Source organism: Carcharodon carcharias, chromosome 16 (genome assembly GCF_017639515.1).
Source record: "Carcharodon carcharias isolate sCarCar2 chromosome 16, sCarCar2.pri, whole genome shotgun sequence".
NCBI classification, from domain to species: Eukaryota; Metazoa; Chordata; class Chondrichthyes; order Lamniformes; family Lamnidae; genus Carcharodon; species Carcharodon carcharias.
In genome coordinates this window covers 74035609-74053977 of record NC_054482.1, presented here as the reverse complement: position 1 = coordinate 74053977, position 18369 = coordinate 74035609, and the positions used below count along the sequence as shown (strand labels likewise).

Genomic DNA, 18369 nt, shown 5'->3' with positions numbered 1-18369 from the left:
CATATTTATAACAGGTGTTTTCCAGGAAAATAGTTTCATCACTGAATTAGTCAAGCTATGAAACATTTATTCCAGAAAGCCAACAAATTTCTTTTGGGATATATGAACTAAAAAGATAAAGTACATTCCTCTGGAAAGTTTACTGTATCTTAACCAACCCAATAACGCTTACTAGAGAGTAAATTGGCTAACTTTGAAGGCCCCCAGGCTTGTGGAATGACCTGATCTCAGCCAAGCTGCAGCAGACATACAGTAGTTGTGGCAAGTGAACCCACCCCTATTTATGCCAAAGGTACTTATGGGTTAATGGTAAACAAGATCAAACTTGTGATGATCTTATGGCACCCACTTTCATTGTCTAGACTTGTGATGAAACATTACCATTTGGATAAGGCACCAGGTGCAAAAGTTTACTATGAAGCCAATAGGAAATAGCATCTTAGGAGAAAATGGGGGACACCTGAGAAGCTGGGAGGGTAGAAAATGCACTTACAGCATCCTCTGGAGGAAACTAATCTCTGACAATTTCACCTCTTCATCTCACAAATGCTTCTCTCCTCACTCAATTTAGTGCAATTTAGATTCAGATTAGTAAGGTCTGGATCAGTCAGGAACATATTTAGGGTTTTGCAAAAGAAATTCCAGCAAACTACTGCTCAGTAGAATAGCAAGCGTATTTTAGCCTTGGACCGGTAGGATTACTTGATAATTGTTAATCAGTTGAATGACTAGCTTTTCAACAATACAGTGCCCAGCATGATATTTTTCCTTCTCAAGGACTCTGTAAAGGTGAGTGTTACTAGGTTTTTCTTCCTCATTCTCCCTTTTGGATAAACATTCAGTTTGTAAACAATACAGCACAATGCATTAATAGGAAAGAATTTGTTTAATTTCTAATTGTGCTTGTTGCGATTGTCTTAATGGTCAAATGAACCCCAAATTAATAAAAAAAATACCTTGTGCTCAGGGTGAATGGAAATCTCAACAGATTAACAATCCTAACTTCAAAGGAAATTGGGTCCATCCAGAAATTGATAATCCCGAATACACATTAGATGCCAACATGTACCAATATAATAATATCGGTGTTCTTGGCCTTGATCTGTGGCAGGTATGTATGTTGAGGATTCAATACTTTATTGAAGTGAGCCAAACATAAATTATACATTGTAAATTTTCTATCTTTTTGTCTGTCATAGGTGAAATCTGGAACAATCTTTGACAATTTCCTTATTACAAATGATGTAAAATATGCTGAGGAATTTGGCAATCAAACATGGGGAATAACTAAGGTAGTTGATTCATTTATTTCGAAAGATCTTTTGCCAGTGCCTGAATGCCATCAAAAACACCAGCAACTTGCATTTATGACGCCTTTAATGTTATAAAATGTCCCAAGGTACTTCACAGAAATGTAATTGGACAAAAGTTGACATCAGGACAAAGAGGGGAGACAGTAGGACCTATGACCAAAAGCTTGGTCAGGGAGCTAGATTTTGAGGAGAGAGAAGCAAAGAGCTTTAAAGGAGGGAATTCCAAAGCTTAGAGGTTAGACCAGTAAAGACATGGCCACCAACGGTGGGATGAAGGAAGTTGGAGATGTGCAGAGGTCAGAATTGGAGGAGCACAGGATTCTGTATAGAAGATTTTAGGGATGGAGGAAGTTGCACAATTATATCCCAGTATTATATTCATCACATAATACTATTATGTTTCAAGTCAAATGTCATAATAAATATTTATGGCTCTAGCTCCATGCCACATTACCTCAATAACTCAATTTGTACTGAATTCTCCTTGCTGAAAATATGCTGAAAATATATTAACACACCTGAGTTAAAAGCATTAATTCAAGCAGTTTAGATGATAAACCGATGAACTTTTCAGTTTAATAGTAATTCAACTGCAGCATCTTCTGTTGCGATAAATCTTGACAGCACTGTTTTAGCTGTTGTGTTTTAAATATATTGGGATGTAATGTGTTGATAACAAGATAAGTTTGAATTTATCGTACACTGTCCCATACACAAAAGCAACGTTTGATGAGCAATGTTTGATTCCTCTAAAAGCTGTTCTTGTATAACAGATCAATCTGGCTGCATCACCTTAAATTGAGATTGACCATTAGTCTCCGGCTGAGTAAATCAATGCATATAAGGCCCAGGACCCAACCTCCCCTGTTTACGTTTCCATTAAGCAAAAGCAGAGATTATAAATTTGGTGGCAGATTGTAAGGCGCACTGTGTGCCTCCGTTGAAACCAGAACAACGTAAGTTGGCAATATTTCTAATCGATGCTTGACAGTAGGACAACCTGGTGTTCATGATTAAGTGTCATGCTTAAACATCAGATCATATTTAGAACAAGTGTATAGAGTGACTCCACTGTCTGATTTATAGAGCCTCCAAACACATGACTCTTGCCCTCAAGTTATAGATATTTATCCTGAATGTTATGGCACAGCTGATGGTAAATACTGAGCTGCTCAAATCCCAAAGGGAAACTTGAAACAACTGCCCCAACTGTTTTGCAATTTTTATAAATTTCGAGATGCGTGCCTTGAATTCAGTAGTAATAAGACTACCAAGACTAAATTAAACCTTTATTAATAGAAGAAATGATTTTAAGCATGCACACAGATCTATAAATTACTACCATGATAACTTCTAAATCCCCCCTGGTTAATCTAACTCCCAGTTACACTTTTGTTAAGGCAACAGTAAGACACGTAGATTTTAAAAGACCCAGGCAAACACGATACCCTTAACAATCCAATTCAAAGTGAGTTTTCTTAACTTCAGTTCTTTGTAGACAGCAGTTTCAGGCTTAAATGCTGGAGGCTTTTCACATGTTTTAGATCTTAGAATTCCTTCCCTTACACACAACCTTTGCTCCTTTATACATATTTTTCCCTTTGGATGCAAATTCCCATTGTTTCACAATGACTTTGTAATAATAATACCTATACCTTTCTAATAAAAATCTCTCATAGTACCAATTTTACCAGTAATCTTTGGGAAAAATAAACACACTGTTTCTTAACTTCTGCTGGCTAGGTGTAATATTTAACTTCCTCTTTTGAATTCAATGTAGTCTGGTTTATTTAAAAATGCAAGTGGTTCCCTTTAAAGCCTTCAGACCAGCTGCCTTTAATTCAACGCACAGACACACACACACACACACACACACACACACACACACACACACACACACACACACACACACACCTCTCCGCTACAATAACATTATGACAATTATATTATCTCCCTGACTTGAACTACAAAACTCCTGGAGTATAAACAACTAATGTGTGTGTGTGTGTTGGCAAGACATAAACCTTGGACAGCTGCATTTTTGATTTTGATTGTAACTCACATTTGTTTTTAAACTACATAATGCAAAGGGTTTCACAAGGTAACACATTTTGCTGTTTCATAATAGGTTGGTGAGAAGAAAATGAGAGAAAAACAGGGAAAAGAAAAGAAGGAACAAAAGGAGGAAAGAACGGATAAGGAAGGGGGAGAAGAAAAAGAGGAAAAACAAGAAGATGGGGCAATGGATACACATAAATATGAATTGTAAACCTCTAAAACATGTTGAATGTTCAGCTAGACAATTTGTCTACTTTTAGAATGTTCATCCTGTTCCAAAAGGATATCTCCAACAATTGCACTGTTGTACCTTCATAAACAACTGTGTCTTAAAGGTGAAAGGGTATCATTATTTTCTCAATATATATTGCACTATAATATTGGTGGGAATTTGCAGCAAATGCAAGAGCATAAGGTATGAAAATTCATTAATGTACAGTGTTAAATATCACAGTTTTGGTTTAGGATGTAATTTAGTATTAACTTGTGGTTATTGGACTGATATTCAGAAGTTCATTGGATTAGATAGTTTCTTTGTGGTCAGTCTGCCTATGTAATACCTATCACAGTGCCAACCTTGCTATCATATTGCTGGCTCAATTGACAAATTTGCTGCCCAATATGAAACTGACCCTAATAGTCCATAAAGCTCTAGGTTTGTCGGTACAAAGTTTGTACACTCAATAGAGGTGCTAATATTGGTCCAGCAGAAATCAGTGAAGGCTCCGGGGCTCACCAATACTATCAAACTTCTACCAGAAAGGGTATGTTTTCAGCCAATTGGATTTTGATGCCAAGGATTATACATAAATGCAGGATAAATGCTCTAAGAAATGCCTTAAATGTGTCCTTAAAAACTGGTTAGACTTTATACCACAAAGGGAAAGGCTTAATACTAATTAAATCACAGTGGTTCAGACGAATAAAACTTCCCTTACTAAATCAAGCCATCAAACCCACAGGCATAGAGAAGGCACATTAAGATGGCCTGCTCTATCTGTACTTGTGTGAGACCCCTTATTAGAAAGGACCTGAAGAGCTTGGAAATCATTGATTAACTTGGCATATCTTGGAGCAACACCAAGTAGCGCTGACCTTGGAGAAAGCTGTGGTGAGAGATCTAGCGATCTCTGTGGCCAGAACTTTACCACTGCAATGATGTCAAATTGTCTAAGCGGCCAATCGCGTTAAAGAATTTTCATGATCAGAAAATTTTCATAATCAGAAAACCAGGAAATGAAAAGCACAAATTAAAAACTTCACAGTGAAATAAAATATTTTTAAAATTTAAAAAAATTCAGAAATTATTTATAATGGAGAAATTTAACATCATTCTACTAATTTTCAAGGTCAGCTTGGTTGTTTAACAGCAGCTATTATTCAGATTGCCATTAAAATCCCAATTATACCTCACTGAACATGGTTTAACTTTTTGAGATTTTGAAAGGTGATATTAGAGCAGAATAGAGGGAGTGCGCAAAAGTTTTCAAGTTAATCAATTGATTTTTCTGATTGCTGGCTTGCTGGGGTGGGGAGGTGGTGGTGGTGGGGTGCTAGAGCAGTAAATGATGGAAAACAGCCTCAGCATTTCCATGTTAATCTGTTTACACATTAAATTCTGAAGTTGCAATTAGTTTCAGAGGGGTAATGAGATCTTCTGATGTCAGATTTTTAAAATAGAATTAAGAGGATTTGGAAATTGTTGATATTTACGATGGTATTTTGGCACTAAATTTTATGTCTTTGTTCCTTGGTTTAGTTCTTATTCTTGTCCTTATATTCCCACCGCTTAGTGCAATTGCAATTTGCCCACTGATATGCAATGGTCAGTATAACAGCTAAAAGTGAAGCCAGAACTGCCTCACTATGTTGAATGTAAATTTAACAACTCTTTACAAAAAATGAAAAAAAACCAGCAGACAGTAATATTACCAAAAGTTGTTCCTGTGGATCACTTTTCAAACATAATCTCAATAATTAATGTTTAATTTCAAAACAGAGGCAGAAAGTATCAAACTCAAAAAGCCAGCAAGGGCTCAGACTATTGGCAAGAGTTCTGAGGTTTTTTAAAGTAATTTCCTTTTGTTAAACTTGAAGAAACTATTTTAGTGAGGAGAAATTAAGTTTAAAAAAAATACTCAAAACAGAAGTTCCTGCTCGCAAACAGTAAGTAACTTAATGACAAGTAATTGCAAGGTCGGAGAGAGTTACAGATATTAAGATCATATAGCTTTATCAGCCAGATATGTGAAATACTGAGCTGTGAATTTAAGGGAGAAGAGATTGAAACCAACTAATTCAGACACAGCTACCAGCAGAAGAAGACTACCCAGGAAAAATTGAAAGCAGCTCTACACAAGGAGGTATATCACCCTCATGTCTCAGACAGCTAACACCAATCTCCCTGAAGAAGTTGAGTTAACTGGTTCATTCACGGTAATTCAAAAGGACAAGGTCATATAAGTTGTAAAAATATTGCTAGCTGTGAACACAGGCCTGAATTTTGCCGATTGAGTGAAAGGCCTGACAACGCCAGTAAATGTATATTGCCGGTGGCCGGCTGGCCTTTTCTCTCAATCTTATAGGCGGCAGCCATTTAAGCCTTTTCAGGATGCCATCCACCCCTGAGAGCTGCTGGCCCACTCAGAGGTCTGGCAGCTCAGCAGCGCCACCAGATGTGGTGGCCATTGCTAAGGTTGACAGGGGCACTGCAGCAAAAAAATATTTTTGAAAATTCCAGGGCTGAGTACTGGAGGCAAAACCCCTGTGGGGATATTGTTGGGGCTATGGGGACTGTAACCCTTTTTGCTTTGGCTCTTAATAGGGCTTTTATATATGTAAATTGGCTCTCGCCTCCTTCGGGCAGGCAGCATGTCTGATTTCAGTCCTGCTGTCAGTAAAATTATCCGATGTCAGGAAATGGTCAAGGAGCCGATCCAATGCTACTTTACCAGTGACCTCCCCCTACCCCACCTCCCAGGGGCCAGTAAAATTCAGCCCAATGAAGTTGAATCTATTCTGTGGACTAGCGATCTAATGTCATAACTTGTCCACTGTCTTAGGAAACTTTTAAAATTAATTTTCAGGATATGGATGTCACTGGGAAAGCTGGCATTTATTGTCCGTCCCTATTTGCCCTGAACATGGTGGTGGACTGGCTTCCTGAAATACTGCAAGCAGTTTTATATAATGTAAGAGGGCAGGTGAGAGTCACCAACACATATAGATTAGACAAGTAAGGAAGGTAATTTTTGTTCTCTAAAGTACATAGGTGAACCAGTTGGATTTTTAGGACAGTGCGACATCTTCATGGTCATGTTTACTGATTCCATCTTTTTATTTGCTTTTTTGGAAACTGAATTTAAATTCTCAGATTGTCATACTGAAATCTGAACTTCCATTCTCTGCGTTATTTAAGTACACTTGCCTCTCATAACAACCAGTACACAATTCTACTCCCAAATTAGTGCCAATCAATTTCAATCAAGATCAATTTGATCTCAACTGTAAGTTCATGATCAGCAAGTAGCTAATGCTGAATTACCATGATCTAACTAAATTACCTTTGTAATCTCTTATTTATTTTGTTAACTAGCCCTATTGCCTTGCTCCACGCTTGCTGAATGATGCACTAAAGCTTGGGCAACCACAGCAGAGGTGCAATGGGGAAAGATTGTTGTCTAAGGCCTTTCAACTGTAGTACACCGAGGGCCTGGAATCTGTATATAACCCTGGGCTATATTCTGAACATGTAATGTACATTATAAATATCTAGAGTATTACAATTGTTTTGAGGCAAATGTTTTGTGGAAAATACTGTATGGAGACAAGCTGAATTTCATTGCACTTTCTGTAGTTTTGAAGTAACAAAGTTTTATGAATTTAATGAATAAAATATATTTTTGGAAAAGAAAGAAGTTGTTTACAGTACAGAAATAGGTCATTTGGTACAATGGGTCCATACCTGTGTTTATGCTCCACAAGGTTCTTCCTATCCTTCTTCATCTAACCCCTCAATATATCCCCCTAATCCTTTCTCTCTATTGTGAGGATCTAGCTTCCCTTTGAAGGAACTTATACTATTTGTCACAATTATTACCTGGAGCAGTGAATTCCACATTCTAACCACTCTGAGTAAAGAAACTTCTCCTGAATTGCCAGTTGGATTTATTTATGACTTTTATATTCATGGTTCTAACATATCTCATATCAACAAACATAGCATAGGTGAAGGTCCCTCTTTCTAAAAGTGTCTGTGCTAGTAAACCCCAAGAAACATCACAATGATATGCAAATACTTGAATAAAGATTTTGCTGGAAGGTTTCTGAAGCACAGCATGTAATACCTTGTATGATACAGCATGAAAGAAGGCATGCACCAGGGTGATCAGAATCCAATGGTGTCTGTTTGGAATGTCACCAATTATTTCTCAGACTCTGGCAAATCCACATAGGAACTTGCATGGAGATTTGTCTTGTCAGGAACTGGGTCACTTCTAAGGCAGACACCAAGCTGTGTCAACTGATATAAGGCCATGTGCATCTACCTTTCAGCAGAGGGCTTGCAGTTGCAAGGACAGTAATACTCAGCATATGGCTTGAAACTTAATTGCACCTTCTTGCTGCCCTTTGCAATGATGCCATGGATTGGCACAAACGGTAGCCCTTCTTGTAAGCAACTGATACAACATCACCTCAGCTTCAGCTCTCATCAAACAAGAGTCAGGTGCTTAATCGTGTATTATTTTTCTATAGAATCATTCCCGCACCTAGGGCAGTCTTTCCCTTCAACTTCAGTTTGAGGGCGAGCAACTCGTCTCAAACCAGTGTCCTCAACTTATATAAGGGCAATTACAGAGGTATGAAGAAGGAGTTGTGTAAAGCAGGCTGGGAAAATAGACTAAGGGGAAGGTCAGTGGATGAGCAGTAGCAGATATTTCGTAAAGCTCAGCAAAAATTTACCCCGGTCAAAAGCCAGGACTCGATGAGCAGAATGAACCCATGGTTAACAAAGGTGGTCAAGGAGAGTATCCAATCAAAAACTAAAGCATACAAAGCAGCAGAAACTAGTGGTAGACCAGAGAATTGGGAATTTTTTAGGAACCAGCAGCGGATGACTAAAAAGCTAATAAAGAGGACAAAAATTGATTATGAAAGTAAATTGGTGAGAAATATAAAAACAAACAGCAAGAGCTTCTATGGGTATATAAAAAGAAAGAGTGGTCAAAGTGAGCGTGGGACCCTTGGAAGATGCGACTGAGGAATTGATATCAGGGAACAGGGAATGGCAGATAACTTGAACCAATGTTTTGCATCAGTCTTTATGGTGGAGGACACTACAAACATCCCGAAGATGTCAGATAAGTAAGGTGCTAATGGAAGGAGAGATCTTGTAACAGTCTCTAGCACGAGGGAAAAGGTATTTGACAAACTAATGGGACTAAAGGCAGCCAAGTTGCCAGGACCTGATGGCCTGCATCCAAGGGCTTTAAAGGAAATGGCTGCAGATATAGTGGAGGCATTGGTTGAAATATTCTAGAACTCGCTGAATTCCAGGAGGGTCCCAGCAGATTGGAAAACCACTAATGTGAGGTCCCTGTTCAAGAAGGGAGGGAGACAAAACGCAGGAAACTATAGGCCAATCATCCTACCGTCTGTCATTGGGAAAATGCTAGAGTCCATTATTAAGGAAGAAATAGCAAGACATTTAGAAAAGCTTAATGCAATCAAACAGTGTCAACATGGTTTTATGGAAGGGAAAACATGTTTGACGAATTTGCTAGAGTTCTTTGAGGATATAACAAGCAGAGCTGTTAAAGGGAAACTGGTAGATGTAGTGTATTTGGATTTCCAAAATGCATTTGATAAGGTGCCACATAAAAAAGTTATTGCACAACATAGGAGCTCACGGTATTGGGGGTAATCTATTAGCATTGATTGAGGATTGGTTAACACACAGAAGACAGAGAGTTGGGATTATTGGGTCTTTTTCAGGTTGGAAAGATATAACTAGTGGAGTGCCACAAGGATCAGTCCTTGGGCCTCAATTATTTACTATCTATATTAATGATTTCGAGGAGGGGGCAGAATGTAATGTACCCAAATTTGCTGATGATACAAAAATAGGTGGGAAGGCATGTTGTGATGAGGACAAGGAATCTGCAAGGGGATATAGATGGGTTGAGTGAGTGAGCAAAACTTGGCAGATGGAGTTTAATGTAGGAAAGTGTGAGGTCACGCACTTGGGTAGGAAGAATCAAAAGGCAGACTATTATTTAAATGGAGAGAGACTCCAGAAAAGTGCAGCACAGAGGGATCTGGGTGTTTTTGAGCATGAAACACAAAAAGTTAGCATGCAGGTACAGCAAATAATTAAGAAGGCAAATGCCTGAACTTTTGGGGGATTGGAGTTTAAAAATTGGGAAGTCTTGTTACAATTGTACAGGGTGTTAGTGAGGCCTCACCTGAATTAGTGTGTACAGTTTTGGTCCCTGTATTTAACAAAGGATATACTGGCATTGGAGGCAGTTCAAAAGAGATTCACAGGCTGATTCCTGGGATGAAGGGGATGACTTATCAAGAACAATTAAACAGGTTAGGCCCTGATTCATTAGAGTTTAGAAGAATGAGGGGTGATCTTATTGAGATATACAAGATTCCAATGGGGCTTGACAGGGTAGCTGCTGAGAAGATGTTTCCACTAGTAGGAGAATCTTGAACTAGGGGACATAGTTACAGAATAAGGGGACACTCATTTAAAATGGAGATGTGAAGGAATTTTGTCTCTACAGTGAATGTCTGGAATTCTCTACCTCAGAGAGCTGTGGAGGCTAGATTACTGAAAGTATTTAAAGAGAAGGTGGATAGATTTTTGAAGTAGTGGGGAGTTGAGGGCTATGAGGAGCTGGCACGAAAGAGGAGTTGATCTGCCTGGGCAGACCAGCCATGAATTTTTTGAATGGTAGGGCAGGCTTGAGCGGCCAAATGGCCTAATCCTGCTCCTATTTAATATGTTCTAATGTTGGGCTGGCACTTCCTAATGCCAGTTGACTGAATTTTTCACCTGTATTGCGATGCCTTTGATTCTTCTCACCCCTTTATAATTCTCTTACACATAATTTTCTTCTCTAACTCCTGGTGTCATTTCTAGACCTGACTTATTTATTCACAATGTTCATGTAACTATATAAATGCATTCATTATGAGCACAGACTCTACCAGAGCCTGCTTGAAGCCAACACAATTGGATTAGAAACAGGGACACAGGGTGGAACAGTTAATGTGCCAAGTAATGTGTTAGATAGCGCAGGGATGTAGAATCCTACTTGATTCCCTGTATATGAACTTCCTGGGTTTATCAAGGCAGTTTATTGAGTAAATATAATGCAAAAAGAGACAAAATCAGGGAAGTTCATCCTGGAGTACTCCAGCAACACCTCCTGCGTTATTTAGAACTATGTGAGTAATTTGTTTATTTAATGGTTCAAGTATTTGGACATGACCCAAGGAGATTGAACCAGGGAGAATAAATACAAGTTTTAAAATGGAGGAAACTTGGGAGTAGGGAAGAAGTGTATTTGCTTGACTTAGTGTTCCTGCACAGTGCTAACCCAAGTGACCGTAGCATGGCTGGTGAAAGGCTGCTGACAGTGGGGGAGACTGCAAATGGCCTTACAGGATGCCCTAGAGCAACTCTTGGCCTAGAAGGCCCAGCTTTGGACTTCACCTTGGCATGGGTGACAGCAGTCTGAGCTGACCGGCAGACAGACAACAGCAGGGGCATTGGTGGAGTGGGAGTAGTGGGAACATGAATGCTGTCATCCTGAGAGAGGACAGCAGATTTGTGCTCCAAGGAGATGCTGTGATTTCCCCCCAGGTTGTGCCTTAGCAATCCTAGTAATCTGTTGGAACACAGATTATCGGACTGCTTTGAGAGGATTTGAGATCTTGTATCTGTAGCCACAATGGCAGCAGTCTGAGCCTGCATGGCGACAAACTGAGACTCCATGGCCTCAGTCTGAGCTTCTACTGAACACTCAGATGTTGGGTGGCTTCTGCTTGTGCTGCAATGGAAGCTGAGACATTGGTCATTAGGCACTGTATCATGGTTGGGTCCACAAGTGTTCTCATTGAGTTGGCCACTACTTTCACAGTGAAAGAGAAGGGTTCCAAACTCTGTATAAAGCCCTGTGTCAATTTGGAGCTGGACTCTCCCATGCTCTTTGACAGTGATTGCAGGCTTTCCATCAATTTTTTCCTGTACGCTGTCCCATAGAAACTATCCTTTGGTAACCGAATTTGTGTGTGATCTCACCTCTGGCAAGCTAGCACCTGCACCTTCCGCCCCTTCCTTGCCATAGGTCACTCCTACCTGGTGACTCACAATGTGCAGATACTGCTGCTATGCTACATGGTAAAGTGTCTGTACTGTCAGTATCTGAGCTAGTGTCTGTAGGTGAACAATCAAGTGATAGTGTTTCATCATCATGTGTTCTGTTCTTCCTAGCCTTTATGCCTGACCAGATATGGATCTTGGGTATCTGAAAGTAGGAAGGCACAAGGGTAGGGTTGTGGTAGAGGTGGTGGGGGTGGGGGAAGGGGGTGGCAGAAGAAGTGCATGCTTAGGCCAACTGCAGCTTACATATCAGAAGAAATTGTGGGATGACAGGGGAGTGGGATTTGAAAAGGTGGAATAAGCAGGAACATACTGTTATCTTCTGTGATTTCAGTTTGTTCTTGGTCTTGGCCTCAGTGACAGCCGCCCCAATTATGGCAACCTCCATCTCCTACATGGGGGTAGGGACATGCAGCCCTACCTGTGCCCTGTTGGTTAACTGCTGCTGCAGGTTATGTACCATTTTGACCCACTTCCCTCTCTCTTGAAGAGCAATGAGCGTGGAGATAAGAGTTTGGGTAATGTGTCTATCAAGGTTGAATCATGGCTATGAGGCTTGCAGTGGTGCTAGGTGTATGAGGGTGAGGCGAAGCAATGTATGTGATGTGCTTGATAGATATTGTTGGTGGATAAGTCGGGGGGTGTGGTGAATTTAGCAATGTCTGAGGTTAATGGATCACATGTAAGGATATGGCAATTGAAAGTGAATTCAGTGATCCTTGACCACTTGTGTGATTAAGCATCTTGCATTACTGTATCCAGGTCTTAGAATAATACTGTGTGCATTGATTCCTAAAGCTATGTGCATCCATTTCATTCTGTTTATCTGGAGGGCCCCCTGTGGGTACAAGACATCTGTCCTCCTGACCACCTCCTGCACCAGGGCCTCAAGTGCTACATCAGAAAATCTGAGAGCCCGCACTCTACTGTGTCATGTCATTTTCACTCTTCGTGTACACTTTTCTACAATTAGGCCAGTGTCTGCTGTAGCCAGAATGCACCTCTGCTTTAAGAGGTACAAATTGGCTTTAAGTAGCGCTGGTTAGCTTTAAGTGGTATAAAAACAAAAAATGCTGGAAATATTCAGCAGTTTTGGCAGCACTGGTGGAGAAAGAAAGTTAATGTTTCAGGTCAATGACCCTTTGTCAAAACATTCTGATGAAGGGTCATCAGCTTAAACATTAATTCTGTTTCTCTTTCCACAGATGCTGCCAGATCTGCTGAGTTTTTTTCAGTATTATCTATTTTTATTTCAGATTTCCATCATTTGCAGTACTTTACTTCTGTACTAATTTTAAGTGGGGCTAGCCTTGTACAAGTTGGGACTTCCTCCTAGGTCATGCAGCCACTCAACAGCATGTTCAGAGCTGGGCTATGTGCCACAATTATTTAAATTAGCAGGCAGCACCAAGTTTGAATGCTACCTGTATTACTTTAGAATGGACATAGGTTAGTGAATTTTGTGATCCATGTCTGTTAAGTTTTTAGCTAAACTTTGAAGTTTAATTTCTGTTTTTACGTAGACAAATGTGGCAGCAAGGTCCCACAAACAGCAAAGATAACTCGTTAATTTCTTTCAGAGATAAATATTTGCCAGGTCACCTTACCTACTTTTCTTCAATTACAGACATAAATTTCCTTACATCTGCTACAACAACCTGATAGAACCTTGGCTTATCATTTGATCCAAAAGATTGCAATTCCAACAAGACAGAACTTGCTCAGTATTACACTGGCATGTCAGTCTAAATGATACAATCAAATTCTTGGACCAACAACCTTTTGACTCAGAGGCCAGGGTGCTGCCACTATCAAGATGGCACAGGAGAAAACTTTTTATTTATTTGTCCATGGGATGTGGGTATCACTGGTAAGGCCAGCATTTATTGCCTATCCTTGCTTGCTCTTGAGAAGGTGGTGTTGATTCACCTTCCGAAACCACTATAGTCCAAGTGGTGAAAGTATTCTTCCAAAGCTATTAGGAAGGGAGTTCCAGGAGTTTGACCCAGTGGTGATGAAGGGATGGCATTATACCTCTATAAGTCAGGATAGTGTGTAACTTGCAGTGGAACTAGTAGGTTGAAGTGTTCCCAAGTGCCTTAACTGCTGCCCTTGTCCTTCCAGGAGGGCCTGACTTTGGAAGCTGATGTCAAAGGAACCTTGGTAAGTTGCTACAGTTTATCTTGTAGATGGTACACACATGGTGCACCTGCCAAGGGAGTGAATGTTTAAGATGGTGGATAGGGTGCCAATCAAGTGGGCTATTTTATTCTGAATGGTGTTGAACTTCTTGGGTGGTGTTGAAGCTGCACTCATCCAGGCAAATGTAGAACATCCTATCACACTCCTGACTTGTGCTGTAGAGATGGTGAGCAGACTTTGGGGAGTGCCGTGAGACATATGACAGAACGAAAGATTGAGAGATAAATGATCGCCAGGTCACCTGGCTTGCTCTTAAGAGCTGGCATGGGCTGCTAGAATGGGGCGGGGGTATTGATTTTTTTTTTAGTTTTCATTTGTTTGTGAGCAAACTGCATGCTTAAACTCCTAAAGTAATCTATTCCATCTGAAAATCCAGTGCCAGGTTTTATTTGTGATCCTAAAGTTCACGAACTTTTTCAGTGCATGATGGGCTAAAGTGTAGGAAACAGCATGGCGGGGCAGTTTACACTCACTCAGGTAAAAACTGGGCCTTCTTGTTTAAAACATTGGGGTTATTATAACATTTGCGATGATTTATGATGAAGAATAAGGAGTGGGCGCCGAAGGAATGCGGTCCCGGTGGTTGAGAGTAATTGAATTTTTATTCTGTAAAGTTCGCTTTGCAATGGGGCTTGTGCGGCAGCGACAACCGGAAAAAAGGAAACAAACCTGTGGGCGTAGTTTGTGGGAAACTGCGATTTTGTTGAGGGATTGGAGGAATTGCCGGGCCTACATAACCGCTGGGCAAACTCAGAAGCCGGGAGAGAAGTGTGGGTGGGATAGGCCAGGTGGTTACTTTATTGCAACTGGGAGGGCGAAACCGGCAAGATTTAAACTGTATCAGGAACATGTTACACTGATTTGACTTAATGTGGCATTTCATAAGTAAATGTCTCATTTAGGGGAAACGGCATGTATTCGCATCTAGATCTGATGTCCAATTACTAGTGTTTTTCTTTTGGCTATTTCTCATTATATATACGCCGAACTTCAAGCCCAGACTTATTTCCACATAAATCGTGCATTACACAGGTTGATGCTTTGCCCTGCTAAAACCCTGTTTTATGGTGAGTAGTGCTTTTGGAGCAGATTGCCTGAAATGTTACTATCGCTATGTCAAATGATATCATAGAATAGAATCACAATGATTACAACACAGAACGAGGCAATTTGGCCTGTTGTGTTCATCTGCAAGAGCAATAACTCCTATTCTGCAATAAGTCCTATTCTCCTCTTTCCCTATAGCCCTGCAATTTTGTTCTCTTTAGCCAATTATCCAATATCTTCGTGTAAGCCATGGTTGAATCTGCCTTCATCACGTTATCAGCTGTGACACACGCAATTAGGCACCCTTTGGTCCTAGGCTGAACTGCAGAAGATCTTAGAGTAATCTTTGACCCGAGATGTGATATACAGACCCACCAACATGTCGATGTGCCCTGGTGACCGTTAACCAGGTCCCAGCTCTGGGTAAAATCTAGCCACTGCCTTGTGGCTTGGGAGAGTCAAAGCTACTGGAGTGGAGCCCTATAGGGAGCAGGTGACCCTTTTAAGCAAGCAACTTCTGCAAATGAGTGGTCTCCAGATGTAGGGGCTCCCACTCTTCCTTTTCAGGTCATAAGGTTGAGAGGGAGATGCAGATGCTGGGCAAGTCTGGGTCTCCAAATCCTGCCCAGCTATGCAGACAAAAAAATCAAATAGAATACTTCATCTTTGCTCTTACTTCATGTATGGCACATAGATTTTGAACAAATCTAGCAACTGAAGATTAGGCATCCATGAGGTGCTGTGAGCCATCAGCAGCAGCAGAATTGTATACAACCACAATCTGTAACCTTATGGCCTGGCATATTCCCCACTCTACCATTACCATAAAGCTATAATATCGGACTACTTGCATGCCAAACAGCGCAAGCAACAAGTGATAGACAGAGCTAAGCGATCTCACAACCAACGGATCAGATCCAAGCTCTGCAGTCTTGCCACATCCAGTCATGAATGATGGTGGACAATTAAACAACTCACTGGAGCAGGAGACTTCACAAATATCCCCTTCCTCAATGATAGGTGAGCCCAGCACAACAGCGCAAAAGATAAGGCTGAAGCATCTGCAAAAATCTTCAGCCAGAAGTGCTGAGTGGATTATCCATCTCCGCCTCCTTTGGAGCTCCCTAACAGATGCCAATCTTCAGCCAATTCGATTCACTCCACATGATATTAAGAAACAGCTGAAGGCACTGGATACTGCAAAGGCTATGGGCCCTGACAATATTCCAGCAATAATATTGAAGACTTGTGCTCCAGAACTTGCCACCCTTCTAGCAAAGCTGTCCCAGTACAGATAAAACACTGGCATTCACCTGGCATTGTGGAAAATTGCTCAGGTATGTCCTGTACATAAAAAACAGGACAAATCTAATACAATCGGACAAATCTAATCCAGTCAATTACTGCCCTATCAATCTACTCTCGATCATCAATAAAGTAATGGAACAGGTCATCAACAGTGCTATCAAGCGGCACTTGATTAGCAATAACCTGCTCATTGATGCTCAGTTTGGGTTCTGCCAAGGCCACTCAGTTGCTGACCTCATTACAACATTGGCTCAAACATGACAAAAAAGGCTGAACTCCAGAGATGAGGTGAGAGTGACTGTCCTTGACATCAAGGCAGCATTTGACCAAGTATGACATCAAGGAGCCCTAGCAAAACTGGAGTTGATGGAAATCAGAGGGAAACCTCTCCACTGGTTGGAGTCATATCTAGCATAAAGAAAGATGATGGTGGTTGTTGCAGGTCAGTCACCTCATTCCAGGACAGTACTGCAGGAGTTCCTCAAGGGAGTGTCCTCGGCCCAAACATGTTCGGCTGCTTCATCAATGATCTTCCTTCCATCGTAAAGTTAGAAGTGGGGATGTTTGCGAATGATTGCACAATGTTCAGCATCATTCGTGACTCAACAGATATAGAAGCAGCCCATGTCCAAATGCCAGAAAACATGGAAAATATTCAGGCTTGGGCTGACAAGTGACAAGTAACGTTCGCACACAATTGCCAGGCAAAGACCATCTTCAACAAGACAGAAACTAACATCGCCCCTTGACATTCAATGGCATTACCATTGCTGAATCCTCCACTATCAACACCCTGGTGGTTACCATTGAGCAGAAACCTAACTGGGATAACCATATACGTACTGTGGCTACAAACAGGTCAGAGGCTAGGAATCCTGTGGCAAGTAACTGACTGCCTGAACAACCCCTGCCCACCCCCCCCAAAAAAAACCTGTTCACTATCTACAAGGCACAAGTCAGGAGTGTGATTGAATACTCTCCACTTGCCTGGATGTGTGCAGCTCCAACAAAACTCAAGAAACTTGACACCATCCAGGACAAAGCAGCCTGCTTGACTCGCACCCCCCCAGCAAGAATTCACTCCCTCCTCCACCGATGCACAGCAGCAGCATCTGCAGGAACATGCCAAGTCTCTTCGGACAGCACCTTCCAAACCCATTACTGCTATCATCTAGAAGGACAGGAGCAGCAGATGCATGACAAGGCCAACACCAGGAAGTTCCCCTCCAAGCCACACACCATCCTGACTTGGAAATATATCGCCGTTCCTTCACTGTCGTTGGGTCAAAATTCTGGAACTCCCTCCCTAAAAGAACTATGGATGTACCTACACCACATGGATTGCAGCAGTTCAAGCAGGCAGATCACCACCACCTTCTCAAGGGTACTTAGGGATGGGCAGTAAATGCTGGCCTACATCCAATGAATGAATATTAAAAAACAACCTTGTATGGCTGAAGAAGCCATTTCTGGAAAGGCACAAAGAGGTGTAATATCTCAACTCGCCTCCCCAAAGATTTGAGGCTGTATTCTCATCATCTCCCGCAGATAACAGGATGCCAATCTGACATTCTTGGGATGTGCATTCCAGATCCTCAACATTATTTTGTAATGTGTTTTTCCTCCTATTGCCTTTGGTTCTTTTGCCATTCACCTTAAATCATTGTCCTTTGGTTCTTGACCCTTCGGCCGGTGCAGACAGCTTCTCCCTATCTGTCCAGACTCCTCATGATTTTGAAGACTGCTATCAAATCTCTGCTTAATCTTCTCTTCTAAAAGCACAACAGCCCCAGCTTCTCTAATCTATCCTCATAACTGAAGTCCCTCATCCCTGGAACCATTCTTGTAAATCTTTTCTGTACCCTCTCTGATGCCTTCACCTACTTCCTAAAGTGCAGTGTCCAGAATTGGACACTACTCCAGTTCAGGTCGAACCAATGTTTTATAAAGGTTCACTATAATTTTCTTGCTTTTGTATTCTAAGCCCAGGATCTCATATGCCTTTTTAACTGCTTCCTCAATTTGCCCTGCCAACTTCAATGATTT

The 18369-nt window shown here is 41.0% G+C and overlaps 2 protein-coding genes across 6 annotated transcripts in view; both read left to right on the top strand.

The window, feature by feature from the left end:
• The window catches only part of calr (calreticulin), a 39431-nt gene extending 35548 nt beyond the window's left edge, over positions 1-3883 (top strand). For both annotated transcript variants that reach the window (XM_041208310.1, XM_041208309.1), the window contains exons 7-9: positions 968-1111; positions 1200-1292; positions 3442-3883. In XM_041208310.1, coding sequence (XP_041064244.1) covers positions 968-1111; positions 1200-1292; positions 3442-3582 — 378 coding nt within the window. In that variant the 3' untranslated portion in view covers positions 3583-3883. The remainder of the gene's footprint in view (positions 1-967; positions 1112-1199; positions 1293-3441) is intronic.
• Positions 3884-14382: 10499 nt separating this feature from the next.
• The window catches only part of eps15 (epidermal growth factor receptor pathway substrate 15), a 176852-nt gene continuing 172865 nt past the window's right edge, over positions 14383-18369 (top strand). For 3 of the 4 annotated variants that reach the window (XM_041208187.1, XM_041208185.1, XM_041208183.1), the window contains exon 1: positions 14383-14445. In XM_041208187.1, coding sequence (XP_041064121.1) covers positions 14419-14445 — 27 coding nt within the window. In that variant the 5' untranslated portion in view covers positions 14383-14418. Of the gene's footprint in view, positions 14446-15017; positions 15036-18369 lie in introns of those variants that run through there. The other variant, XM_041208184.1, reaches the window with a different exon arrangement.